Source organism: Equus przewalskii, chromosome 16 (assembly GCF_037783145.1).
Source record: "Equus przewalskii isolate Varuska chromosome 16, EquPr2, whole genome shotgun sequence".
Lineage (NCBI taxonomy): Eukaryota > Metazoa > Chordata > Mammalia > Perissodactyla > Equidae > Equus > Equus przewalskii.
In genome coordinates this window covers 21,898,230-21,912,723 of record NC_091846.1, presented here as the reverse complement: position 1 = coordinate 21,912,723, position 14,494 = coordinate 21,898,230, and the positions used below count along the sequence as shown (strand labels likewise).

Sequence of the window (14,494 nt, the reverse complement as noted above, 5' to 3'; positions counted from 1 at the left end):
TATTTGCAACCCACACTGATGTTTTTGAAATCACAAAACTGAAGAAGTGTCTGATTCAGAACCTCCTGGAACAGACTGTGTAATAAAAATGTGATGAACTGAACAAGTTTAATTTATATATAACCCATTCCTGGGTGTTTAGATAAGACTTAGGCAACTTTAAAAGGCTTCATTTATTTTTCTTTTCTGCAAAAAGTGTTGAATAAAATTTTGTTAAATGACCAATTGATTCACATTGGGGGAGGTTCTCATTCTGATAAAAATGTAACTCTGTGTGAAAATTGAGAACACAGAGGATAACGAAGTAATATTTAAATGTATCTGAGGCACTAGTACCGTGCCTGGCACATAGTAGGGACTTGATCAAAGTACTTATACGTGTACAGAGGATACTCCACAATTTGGGCAGGGAGAAAGATTCCTTTAAAACTGAGTGCATTGCAGTATCATAATAGAATGTTTAATTATATAATTACAGTCATGTGTCGCTTAACGACAGGATACGTTCTGAGAAATGTATAGGGCGACTTTATCATTGTGCGAACATAACAGAGTATACTTACACAAACCTAGATGGCACAGCCTACGACACACCTAGGCTGTACAGTACTAATCTCATGGGATTACTGTCATCTATGTGGTCCCTCATTCACTGAAATGTCATTTTGCAGTGCATGACTGTATTGCAATGTATATAAATTTATAATAATACAATGTTTGCACACTGTCAGGCATGTGGTAATTCTCAGTTGAGTGTGAGCTAGCATTATTGTCTTCAGTTGATATCCTATTAACTTTCAGCTGTTAGAAAGAACCAGTCTTTCTCCCTGTGCACAATGTATGGTGTCCGCCATACACATGGTGGGGCCTGATTGTGGAGTACCGGTGTGGTCAGGTGTGTGTTGCATCCACTGAATTTCCTTCCAGAGTGAAAGTCCTGTCTACCAGGCTTTTAGAGAAATATTCCTAAGGTATCTACACCTTCTGCTCTTCTTGGAAAATCAGGGCTTGTTGCAGGGTGTCTGTTGCATTGAGAATAAGTGAGGAAGATTTGTGTTTTTTCCAACAGTCACTTCAACTGCTTTTAGGAATCGATGGTGTAATATCTGCCCTTGTTCAGATCAGTGAAGAAAGGTGTCGTAACTGAAGGAAGTGGGCTTCCTCCATGGGCGCGCAGGCATGATGCTTTTGAAATTGAAGTGGAGCTCTTGCAAGCATCTGTATAAAGAACGACACACATGCTAGAGGGAACAGCTGTACCGCTGGTCAAGCATTTGTGCTCTGTAGTGCATTAACAGATGGCTATTTCATTGGTTTCATTTGTCGTTCTTAAAAATGGCCTATCTTAACAAGAGCATTTGGGGAAAAAAATCCAGCGGCAAACTTCTGGCATCTTCCTGGCAGCCAGCAGCTTGACTACAGTGTCACATTTACAGATGAAGTGATGGAAAATACTGAATTTTATTACAATTTTTGGTTTGAGGAAGCCACAAGTTTGGCCCCTAAATGTGATATTCAAGTGAAACTTTCTGGGAAGTTTGCAGGGCTTGGCAAGATAACCTAGAATCTCACCTAACTTTGAGGTCATTGTAAACACTCAGTGTTCCTACAGTGGAGGACATTATTCAGCAACTTGGAGAGAGGTTCCCAGGTCAGCACTTCAAAACGCGTACATTAAGACATGGGACATCTCCAGCTCGGCATGTCAAAGGAACACTGTGCCGACACATACAGAGTGATTTACCAATCTGGACACTCTGGGAGCTTCATTGTCGGAGGGAAAGATGAAGAGCTTCTGTCCACTGCTGATGATGCTCTGTATCTGCCTGATGTTTATGTATTTTTCCTAATGCTTCTGTATTGCTTAAGGTCCTGTGGATTCTTTCCAGGATGAGGACTCAGAAGGAGCATGGACGCAAACATCATCAAAAACACTGACTGAACAGTCATGTAGCTTCGTGAACAAAACTGTAAATACAAAACATAGTCTGGATTTCATGATAGACACATAGAGAGAACTCCATACAAATGTGTCAGAGCTTCCTAAAGTAATTCAGAAATCACTGAAAATATCTGAGAGACTGTTTTAAGACATCTTTTATCGGTTACTAGCAGGCAAAGCTGTAAGGTGCATGCGGGCCACTTAGCCACTGTGGGTAAATTTGCCTACAGGCCTCCCACTGAATCCACGGTCTGAACTTGCGCATTTTAAAGATTCTGTGTTCTCCAAGAAGATAGCATTGAAAGTGCTATGGGATTGCTGCCAGTGGCACAATGGAGGGGTCGAAGTCATTTTGGACATGACATTTATTCTCATTGATCTAATGACCAGGATTTGGTTTATTAGTTCTTGGAAGAAATAAATGTTGAGGAAGTAGGGATAAAAGAGGAGGAAAAAAATTTATAAAATGCAATGAAGCTTCGGACTTAAGTACATTGTATTTTCAGTACATTATTAAAAATCTGTCATGGCTGGTTATGGAAATTACCAGAAAGTGATAGAAACTGTGTACTCACCTGAGGAGGATTTCAGTGTAGATTTTGTCTTCATCAAGGGAATGTAAGTAAACAAGTTACCCTCCCTGACCGTTAAATGGAAGAACGGCCATTGTTGCCCAACACGTGTTGCTGCTACTTGCATCCTTTTGTTGCGTCTACACTCTAACTGGGCCATCAGCTTTTTAGCCGATGTACAGCGAACACTGTTTCACAGGCAAGACAGAACCTGACTCCGCAGACCCCAACAACTGATTTGTCTGGTGTTGCCTATTTTCTGTGGGTTTTTTTCATGACCATTCTACTGTGTCATCTTGATTATTCTTACAAAAATAAGAGTTTTGTGGCTTATGTAGGAACAATACAGAAAATATTGCTTTTTTTGTGAGAACATGCAATTTTGTGGAGTTTATTTCAATCAAATAAAATATGAATTTTGTTTGAAACACAAAACAAAAAAGAAACACTGTAAAGTAACTGTCTAGATTATTTAGGTGCCTCCAGATGAGGCAGGTGTGATGCACTAAGAACATTCAACTTTTGTCACGATTGATGATGTAAATGTGGGTGTGTTACGTTTAAGTTGTTATATAAGACGTTGTATGTATTATTTTCTAAGTATCAAATGTCAGCTTCACTTCCTCTTCCTTCTTGAGGCACGTTGAACTAAAGAATCCTCAAATTTGAACATTCTTTTTATTGAAATAAATTTGTATTCCAAAAAGGATATAAGGCAAGTTACAAAAATGCCCAAAATAAGACAAAAATTAAGTAAATGGGGAAGGTAAGAACTAAGTAAAAATTAGAGTAGGTAAAATAAGATTCTACTGGGGAGAAAGCTAGGACACAAATTCATGCCCTGGTGTCTGGTTAGGAAGGTTATATGATTCATAGGAGACAGGAGAATTTATCCTGTGGGTACTCCAAGATGACATCCTGGAAGCTAGGAAAACCACATCCTCAACAATCTTTACAGCAAACAGTACTGAATGTCGCAGGGCTTTTCCTTATAACGCTAACAAGAAAAGTTATCTCCCACTGGGAAAATGACAAAATGGTGCTTACTTGATTTCTCTTTTGCTATGCATTCTCTTACTAGAAAATAATTTGCCTGCTTGAATAAAAGCAGGACTTTGTCAAATGGGACTCTCATTTGATACTCTGGGGGAATGCAAGTTTGTTGTCACAGTTTTTTTTAATTAATAACACCATTGATAGAAGCAATATGATTTATAGCCCTGTAAGATAAGCGGTTGCTTTGCAGAAATTGATAACGTGCTAAGATTTTATAGCCCAGTAGCAAAGCTAACCCCAAAGGTGTCATGGTTGAACCGCCTGAAGAAAGTTAGCTAGGCATATTTTATTGAGGGGGTTCAGAACAAGCTACCCCAAAATGTGCCACTTCAGCATGTGGGTTATTTTGAGCTGAAGGCAAGCACGACCCAGTAGACTCAGGAAAAACTTTTTACCTCCCCACTTAACTGCCTAAAAGAAGTTAGAAAGGGGGCCTGTACCAAGAAGAGAGCTATTACCAGAGAGAACTTTTTCTTCTGAGAGACTTCTCTATGTGGCAGGGCAAATATTTGTTAACCAAACGTCTGCTCTTCTCCCCTTCCTGTGAATTGCCCTCCTCCCTTTTGAAGCCGCAGGCCCCTATTCTTTTCCTTAGCTCAGGATGGCCTATAAGCTGTAATTGCTTGGCTGCCTTTTGAGTCTCCTACCTTTGTGGGACTCCTGTACAAAATTAAGTTTGCTTTTCTCTTGTTAATCCGTCTTTTATTACAAGCGGGTTTCAGCCAAGAACCTAGAAGGGTAGAGGGAAAATAGTTTTTCCTCCCCTACAGTATTAGCTGTTTTCCTTAGACAGTCCTTTCCTGTCCGAATATTAAAATCCTCATTCCTCAAATCCACTCTGAACTAGGCCTCACTGCCATCACTGGAGGTTCCCTCCGTATTGAGTTAAATGGGGGGGGGGGGGGGGGGGGTTACTGAGTTATACTGGAAAACAGCCACGCTCATTTACACATTGCCTACGTATTTACATATTGCCTACGGCTGCTTTTGTGACAAATGACAGAGACTAAATGGCCCACAAAGCCTAAAATATTTACTATCTGGGCTTTTACAGAAGAAGTTTGTCAACCCCCGAACTAAATACAACTTTGACACCTGCTCCCTAACTAGTATGAAAATTTTGCTTTTTAACATCAGCTAATGTTGGTCGATGACGTGATACCAAAAAGTACTTGCTGGAAGCAATTCTACGGAGGGCCACAAAACTACTGCTAAATACCAGGGACTCAGTATCTCCAGGGGCAGGACCCAGGAGTCCCAGTTTTAATATAGTCTCTGGATGACTCTTACACACACGCAAGTTGGAGACCCACTAGAGACCTCTGGACCAGCCCAGTGGTTCTGTACAGATTCTGGCTCAGTGAGTCTGAAGTGGGACCCAAGAGTCTTCCTTTCTAACAAGCTCCTGAGTGATGCTGGTTTGGGTGGTCCAAGGACCTTAGTTTCCTCATCTCTAAGATGGAGATGATAAAAATCTACATCTTAGGGTTGTGGTGGGTGTTAAATGAAGTAATGTACATTTATATCCTAGTCTCACCCCTTCTAGGCTATGTCTGTTTGAGCAAGTTACTCAATGTCTTGGTTCCTATAAGTAGGGATAATAATAACAATACACACTTCCTAAGGTTGCTGGAAGGAGTAAATGAGATAATATACGTAAGAACAGAGCCAGGAACACAGTAAATGCCCAAGAATGTAAGACACTATTGTTATTACTATTATCATTGTTACATAAGGTGTCTGATGCGTAGTAGATATTCCACCAGTCTTAGTTTCCTCTCTCTTTCCTCTCTTTCTGTCCTCTCATCCCCACCCCTCCCTCCAGTTCCTTCTGTCGATTTCTAACATGTTTAATTAGAGAACCTCTTCAGGAATGCTGATTCAGAAATACCCAAACCCAGTGCAGAGGGTGCCACACAAATGGGGACCCAAAAGGAGCTTGGACATGGACTGTGGTGCCCAGGCCCACCTACCCACCCCTGCTCAGGCAGCGCTGTGGCCGGACCCCTCAGGACAACATAGCAAGTGGGCTCACCAGGCATTCCCACCCCATGGGCACACAGACGTTCCAAGATGCCTGGATATTCTTACTTCATAGCGCATTAATCTTTGTGGCACCAAGTTTACTTTTCTGAGGACACCCATTTGGAACGAGACATGGCAAGCCTGAGAAGTCATTTTTCTTTGGCAGCACTGACCTCCACAACAAAGTGAGTGTCCCATGCAAGGCATCTGGATTTTGTTTCAGGCTTCTCTTTGCTTCCTTGGGGGTTTAAGTGCTGCCAGGAACTGCCTTCCAAGAATTGCTCAGGAAACCTTAATTTCTAGATTCAGGGTGAGGTTTATGGTTACACCTTTGCCTGAAATAACCAAATTAGGGCCAATCCCTAATCCCAGTGCACAAGGGTGCACTGGTCACCAATAGTCCCTGTTGGTCCTGTGGCCACCTTATCTTCAGGCAGGCAGAAGGCACAGTCACCGGTCAGGATGGTGTACCTTCCACGTGTGAGAGCAGGATGAGTGTGAGGTATGATGTCTTCTACAAGCCAGGTATTCGGTCTCTGCCAAATACCACCAGTATCAACAAACCCAGCATAGAAACCATGTCTGTATGATCTGCTCCAGGGGACCTCAGCTTGCTTTGCTGTGAGAAGATTCTGTCCAAATAAACACACTGCTAGGACTAATATTCCCAACCAACAGCATCTAGAATAAAAGGAAACGATTCGGGTTACCTATAGAGAATAAGCAAATGAAACACAAAGGGGGAAGGACAATAATTAGCAAAATGAGCACCTGTTCTTTCCTAGGCACTGTGCTACCTGGGATTATTTAGAAAATTTTTGCTAAACATATTACCACCATCTCTCTGTCTCTCCCTCCTTCCTTCCCTTCCATCCTTCCTTCCTTCTTTCTTTCCTCCTTCTCTGAATAATTCAGTCAAAGAGCCATTTGACAGCTTCTCCTCCCCTTTCCTCCCTTTCCCTTCCCTTGGAGACAGTAGGGGCTGTGAAGGTAGCAGCAGAAGGGCTGGGAAGTCCAGGAGACAACCAGTGTGCTAGGAAGATTAGTTACATACAGGGGAATTCAGGGGGGGAAAACAAGAAAGAAAGGAAAAAAGAAAAAACTATATTGAGAATAGTGGGAGCCATATTCCTTGCTGCTGGAGAAGAGATTTACAAATGTGGCAAGGGGGAAGGCTAGAAATAACCCTGATGTGCTGGGCTGGAACTGAAGGCATCAGTGTGAACTCTTTTAGGTCGATAAACAGATAACTATTGAGAGAGCTATAGTTATACGAGTGTGTGTATATATGTACGTTTATACACACATACATATATGGATATAAATAAATATATTTTCTAAATCTGTCCTCTCAGAGGGTCTAATAGTAATGACATACCAGTAGCAATGAGAACACTTACTGCCTAGATCATACTTTTTGAGTACTAAGAAGAACCAGGGTTCCTTAGGGAAATGGTTGATTCCAGGTCTGGGGCAGAGAATGTACAAGATGAGACTAGAGTATCTTGTTGTACCAGAAATTAAGGAAGTGCTCAAAAAATGATGGGGACATGTCAAAAGGATATAGGAGACAACTTCAAGGGGATTTCATCAGCCAAATGTGGGACAATTTGAGTATTAAAGTAAATGATAATAGGTTACAACCCACTGAATAAAACAGGAATTCACAAGTCCATGATGATATAAATGAACGAATGAATGAGGAAAAGAGAAAAGCTCTTCCTGACAGTAGAATAACAACTACTATATGTAGAAGAATGAGGGAAATAGGCAATCAAAACAGACAACCATCACAATCGTGGTTAATTCGTGTGGGAATCACCAATAGATGCTGAAGTGAGTGCATGAAGGTTTAATGGGTATAGGATATTGGCATAGTTTTAAGAGTATCTCCCCACAAAATATTTATCAATTACAAAGGGAAAAATAATGACCTAATGGAATAGAAAACAGACAGGCACCAACTTGCCAGATGATCGAGGTTGGCATCACCAGGGACGTATCAACACTGAGTTGCATCCTGATGTAATCCATGGAAAAGGGTACAGCATCACTTCTGTGCCCTTCCCACCGAAAATGGATGGCCTGAAGCTGGTTGTGAGGAAACATCAGAATGACCCTAGTTGAGAGAAATCTCACAGAATGAAAGGCCTGCACCCTTTAAAACTGTTAATGTTGTGAAACAGGGAAAGACTGAGGAAATGCTCCGGGTTGAAGGAAACTAACAAGATGCAAAACTCAGTGATTCTGGATGGGAAGCTGAACCAGAAGGGAGAAGGACACGTTGAAACACTTTTTGAAACTTAAATGGGTCTGTGGATTGGACAATAGTGTCCAATCAATGTTGATTTCCTGTTTTGGACAATTGAATTAGCATGTGTTAGTGAGGCTCTTTGTTTTGGAAAAATGCACTCTGGAGTTTTTAGCGGGGAGTTGGGCACAGTGTCTGTAACTTGCTCTCAAGTGATTCAGAAAAAGAACGGGGGGAGGGGTGCAAACATACGAGAGAGAGAAAGAATAATAAAAGATGGTGAAAATGTGGTAAAATGTTGAAAATTGCAGATTCTGCGAGAAGGGGATATCGGAGTTCTTTGTACTGACAAGAGGTGAGGTCACAAGCACAGGATCCACAAGGCAAATTTACTAACATTGCATTATTTTGGGGGTATTTGCTGGACCTGCCTTTCCAGCATGTCCCTGGAACAGGATTATATATCCCACCCCACTGATGTCTGGCTTGGCCATGTGACTTGCTCTAAGAGCCATCGCTTAGTTCTTCCATCTCTTTTCCTTCTGCCAGGAGAAAAGCATATCCAGACAGAGGCTGCTCCGTTAACCTGGATCCCAGAGCTGATCCACAGGAGCAGAGCTGCAGCATGAGCCAGAAGGAAACCTTTGCTGTGGCAACCCCCTGAGATTTGGTGGTCATTTGTGATCCACAGCAAACTTAGTCTCAGCTGACTGATACAGTTAACTCGTAAATAACTTGTGGTTAGAGCATGAATATAGGGTGTCTATCTGACATCAAAGCCCATGCTCTTTCCATTTGATAGAAAGAATTATTTATTGATTTCAAAACCTTTTTACTGATTAAGCTGGCCTTGTAGGGCTCAGCTGAACTGAGCTTGTCCATTTCTTAGCACTTAGGTAGGATTTTGTCTTATAATCCTTTTTAGTTCTCTTATTCTTCTTTGCAGCAGATTATTTGCAGCAACATTGTGGATAAGATAGCCCCCCAAAAATTTCTGCTACAAAACACCAAAATGCTGGATAAAATATGGCTGAGCTAGCAAGAAAGTAAAGGAAATACTGTGAGTATTTAAACTACTCTGAAATACTAAAGGACTGAAAATACAATGAGAACAGGAATCCAAGGAGAGGTAAGTGAACAATAAAGCTAAAGGTTGTTCTAAGGGTGTATCTTGACTCCTAGAGATTATTTTATATATATGTATGAAAGAGAGATATATATACACATATATATGATATCGATATATAGATACCTATATCTTTTTATTTTGAAAGAGTTTAAGACACAAAACAAGTTGCAAAAATGATAGAGTTCCTGTATACCTTTCTCCCAACTTCTGCAATGATAATATGTTACATAATCATAGCACATTGGGAAAACCAGGAAACTGACATTGGTACAGCACTATTAATTCAGGTATAGACCTTATTTGGATTTCACTAGTTTTTTTGTTTTTTGTTTCTTAATTTTTTCGTTGTTGGGAAAGATTCGCTCTGAGCTAACATCTGTTGCCAATCTTCCTCACTCTTTTTTTGTTTCCTCCCCAAAGCCCCAGCACATGGTTGTGTATTTTAGTTGTAGTTCCTCCTAGTTCTTCTAAGTGAGCGGCTGCCACAGCATGGCTACTGACGGACAAGCGGGGTGCTTCCACACCCAGGAAACCAACCCGGGCCCGCCAAAGCAGAGCACGTGGAACTTTAACTGGTAGGCCATCAGGGCTGGAGCAGGATTTCACTAGTTTTTAATGCACTATTTTTAGTTTTAGGTGTTGAGTTCTATGAAATTTTATCACACGTGTAGATAAGAGTAACTATCAACACAAAGAAACTCCCTCATGTTACCTCTTAATAGTCATACCCTTCTCCCATCCATAACACTCGGCAACCACTCGTCTGTCCTCCATTGCTATATTTTCACAACAAGAAGGGTGTATGGACAGAATCTTACAGTATGCAACCCTTTAAGATGGGCTTTTTTCACTCAGCACAAGGCCCTGAAGATTCATCTGAGTCATTGTATGTACCAATACTTCATTCCTTTCTATTGCTGAGTAGTATTCCACTGCACGGATGTTCCCTGTTTGTTTTTTTTTAAGATTGTCACCTGAACTAACATCTGTTGCCAGTCTTCTTCTTCTTTTTTTCCCCTTCTTCTCCCCAAAGCCCCCTAGTACATAATTGTATATTCTAGTTGTGAGTGCCTCTGGTTGTGCCCCTGTTTGTTTTCTATTCACTCATTTTTTTGGTTGTTTCCAGTTTTTGATGATTACAAATAAAGCTGCTATGAACATTCATGCACAGAGTTTTGTATGAACATAAGTTTGCCTTCTTCTAGGATAAACACCCAGGAGGGGCTGGCCCAGTGGCGCAGCAGTTAAGTGCACACGTTCTGCTTCAGCAGCCCAGGGTTCGTGGGTTCAGATCCTGGGTGCAGACATGCCACTGCTCAGCAAGCCATGCTGTGGCAGGCGTCCCACATATAAAGTAGAGGAGGATGGGCATGGATATGAGCTCAGGGCCAGTCTTCCTCAGCAAAAAGAGGAGGATTGGCAGCAGTTAGCTCAGGGCTAATCTTCCTCAAAAAAAAAAATCTTAAATAAAATATTAGCAAATTTAAGTCAGCAGTGAATTAAAAAATAACACATAATGAGCAAGATGGGTCTACCAAAGGAACACAAGGCTGATTTAACATTAAGCAATCTATTAGTATAATTCATCACATTAACTGATTAAGGGAGAAAAACTATAGGGTCATCTTAAGAGATGCAGAGAATGTATTTGATAAAAGTCAACATCAGTCATGATAATACTTCTCAGCAAGCCAGCAGAGAAAGGATCTTTCTTAAATTGATAAAAGGCATCTACCGTGAGTATTTAATAAAGTTCAACATCTTATTTAAAAGAAAAAGCTGAAATAGAAAGGAATTTGCATAATCTGATAAAGGACATCTATCAAAAGACAACAGCAAAACCATACTTTAACCTTTAACATTAAAATCATTTCCTTTAATATCAGGAATAAGAAAGGATGCCTGTTACCAGTACCTCTATTCAATATTTCCCTGGCTATCCTAGAGGGCAGTAAGACAAGCAAATGATATAAAAGTTTTGAGGATTAGAAAGATACAAATGAAATCATCATTATTTGTAGATGAGATAGTTTCAATCTAGAAAACAAAAGAAACTAAAAATAAATAGTATTAGAATTAATAAGTTTAGCAGGATTGCTCAATATAAGATAAAAATACAAAAATCACTTGCATTTCTATATATTAGCCACAAATTCTTACAAATATAATTTTTTAAAAGATATTTAGAATAGCAGCAACAAAATTAGGATTAAATCATAAAAATATGCAAAATGTTTGTGGAGAAAAATTATAAAATCATTTGAAACCCCAATATATCATGTTCACACCGATATACTATATGGGTTCAGGGATAGGAAGCCTACATCTCTCAAATTGATCTACAAATTCAATGCACTTCCAATCAATATTCCAGTGGACTTTTTTATGGAATATGACAGTATGATTCTAAAACTTACATGGAAGATTAAAGGGCCAAGAACAGCCAAGATATGCCTGAAGAAAATAAGGGTTTTTTTTGGTGGGGGGGGGGTTTAATGAACCAATGATATACAATACAGAGCCCAGAAACAGAGTCATGTGTATATGGAAATTTGACATAGACAGAGATGACATTGCAGATTAATGAGATAACTGATTATGGAAATGGAAAATAAAACTGGATCCCTCCCATATACCATACACAAAAACGAGTTCTACACGTGTGAGGACGTAAATATGAAAGAAAAAACTTACAGCTTTAGAGGAAATATAAAAGATATCTTTTTTTTTACGATTTTATTTTTTCCGTTTTCCTCCCCAAAGCCCCCCTGGTTGTATATTCTTCGTTGTGGGTCCATCTAGTTGTGGCACATGGGACACTGCCTCAGCGTGGTTTGATGAGCAGTGCCATGTCCGCACCCAGGATTCGAACCAATGAAACACTGGGCCGCCTGCAGCGGAGCGCATGAACTTAACCATTTGGCCACGGCGCCAGCCCCCAAAAGATATTGTTTTTTTTAAATTGAGGTATAATTAACATTAAAAAATAAAGGATACCTTCATTACTTTGGGTAGGAAAGACTTTTTTTAAAGATACAAAACCCATTAAAGAAAATTATTTGTATGGTTGGCACATTAAAATAAAGAGCTATGCACTGAAAAACGTCATAAAGTGAAAAAGCAAGCAGCTACTGAGGAGAAGATATTTACCATACACACACACCCAACTGAGAATGAATATCTCGGACATATAAAGAATGCTTACAAATGAATAAGAAATAAGAACTACCAAATAGAAAAATGGTTAACAGGCATTTCATAAAGAGGACACATATATGGCCAATCAACATATGACAAGATATTCAATCTAAGTAGAAATGAGGGAAAATCAAAACCACAAGGTATGATTTTATGCCAACCAGATTGGCAAACACGAAAAGTTTGACAATACCAAGAATTAGTGAGGATATAGAGCTATGTAAACTGGTCCAATTTCTTTGGAAAACTTTTCAGCATCATCTGGGAGACATGACAATAACCACCCAAGAATTCTACTCAAGTATAGTCCCTAAAGAAACTCTTTCCTATGATCACAAGGAGACATATACAAAAATGTTTATAGCAGCATTGTTTGCAACAGCAAAAAGCTGGATGGTCCAAAAGTCTTTTGACTCAAACATGGATAAATTGTGGAATATAGTTACAATGAAATATTGTAGTGAAAATGAACACACCACAGGCATACCCATCAACACTAAAGATTCTTACTTCAGTCTTTTACAAAATGATGTACATTTATAACGTTTGGCTTTTGCTATCATAGTCTAGGAGCAGTTTTCGTGTCTTGCTGTTGGTCAGTATTTCAAGTTGTGATAACAGAACCAGTTGTGACGGAAACTGGGCTCTGAGTCACGGGCGGGCAGGACTTCATTTTGAGTCATGACTGGGACACATAAAATAATAAAATAAAATGCCCTGGGCACAAATCCACAGGTCAGGTACTTCTCAGATTTTCCAGGAGCCACTTGCGACTTCCTCCTACCCTCTCCTTTCCCACAATCACAGTTCCATCTCTTAATGTCTTCGTGTGTTTGATAAAGCAGCAGAATATCCCTATGGTGGTCCCTGGCACTAAGTTCCCCAGGACTGGCCAACCTCTGAGGATAAGAACAACCTGGACCTCCCAGCTCCCAACTCCCTTCGCCCCCCAGATTCTCTAAGACCTTGGCCATGACAGATGGGGGAGGTTTCCATTTCAATTCTAGGCTCTCTGACCAAACCTCTCAAGTCTGCGCAGCCTTCACCACCCTATCAGAGTCTACGCAAGCTGGGACTCGGAGCCAAGACATCCTCAAGAGATCCTGAGTCGGCAAAACCAGCGACTACAGCCAAATACAGGGTTCAAATAACGTATCGCACAGCGCTTCACCCACCCCATTGCCTGCCCAAGGGTCAGCCTTGCGCCACTGCGTCCACGCCTCCCTATGACGTCACACAAGGCGTCCGGATGTGGCGGCTGGGATTCACGTCAGTTGGCTGCGCCGAGTTGGCAGTTGCCGCAGAGTTGCTGGGAGGTGACGAGAGGTGGAGTCGCTGGGGCTAAGATCATGCCTCACAGCGAAAGGTTTTCTGGGCAGCAGAGGCCGCTAGGCTTGGGATGAAAGAAGCAGGGCAGATGCAAAATCTGGAGAGCGCGGGGGCCGGGCGGTCAGTGAGCACCCAGACTGGCAGCATGACCGGTGAGTGCCCCGAACCCAGCTCCCGCCGCTGCTGCCTTTCGCTCTGTCCTGTGCGTCTCCTGCGGTTTGACTCCGGGTCCCTGCCTGCCCCTCTTCGCCTGCGCTTCTGCTCCTGGATGTGTCATTCTCGCCCTGGGCCCGTCCCCGCCTCGGTCACTGGGACCCCCTCGGGCCAGCTGCATCGGCTTTTGGTAGTCGATCTCACTAACCCCCTTTACTTTTCCTCCCAAGACCTAGAGCTGGGATCTCGGGGATCGATGAGCCTGCAAATTTCTCAAACGATGTTTTTGCCTTGATTTCAATATTAACCGCACGCCACGATTTCCTGTATTTCAACTACTTTATGCTCAAAGGCCACCGCAGTCTTAGTACGTGTTCTAACCACTGCCTTATCGCAACGTCTTACCACAGTCCAAAGAAAGGCTTGCTCCACGATGATCAGATGCAAGGACTTTTCATAACGCCCTTTGGATTGTTCCCATAGCTACGTGTATTAGTTGTACTGTTTTTCCTGCCGGGTGAAAGAGGGCCCGACTTTGGAAAGTGCGAGAGGAGGTCGCCCGCAGGGAGGTTGAAACCAGTCTCCTGCTAAGAAAGCGCTTTCTTTGCCCTCTAATCCTTTTTCTCTGCCTCCTGCTGAAACAGCTAAGCTAAGGCTGCTGCACCCAAGTGGGATTGAGCTTAGTTCTTATTTTCATCATTCGGGAAATTTTAAAGTGTTTGCCCTTTCTTCTGTAGGTCAAATACCAAGGCTTTCTAAAGTCAACCTTTTCACTCTGCTCAGTCTCTGGATGGAGCTCTTTCCAGCAGAAGCCCAAAGACAAAAATCTCAGGTATAAT

General features: G+C 41.4%; 1 protein-coding gene across 2 annotated transcripts in view; it reads left to right on the top strand.

Annotated features, from left to right (window-relative positions):
- Window positions 1-13,404: 13,404 nt before the first annotated feature.
- The window catches only part of CDADC1 (cytidine and dCMP deaminase domain containing 1), a 52,939-nt gene continuing 51,849 nt past the window's right edge, over window positions 13,405-14,494 (top strand). For both annotated transcript variants that reach the window (XM_008536374.2, XM_008536375.2), the window contains exons 1-2: window positions 13,405-13,654; window positions 14,393-14,487. In XM_008536374.2, coding sequence (XP_008534596.2) covers window positions 13,573-13,654; window positions 14,393-14,487 — 177 coding nt within the window. In that variant the 5' untranslated portion in view covers window positions 13,405-13,572. The remainder of the gene's footprint in view (window positions 13,655-14,392; window positions 14,488-14,494) is intronic.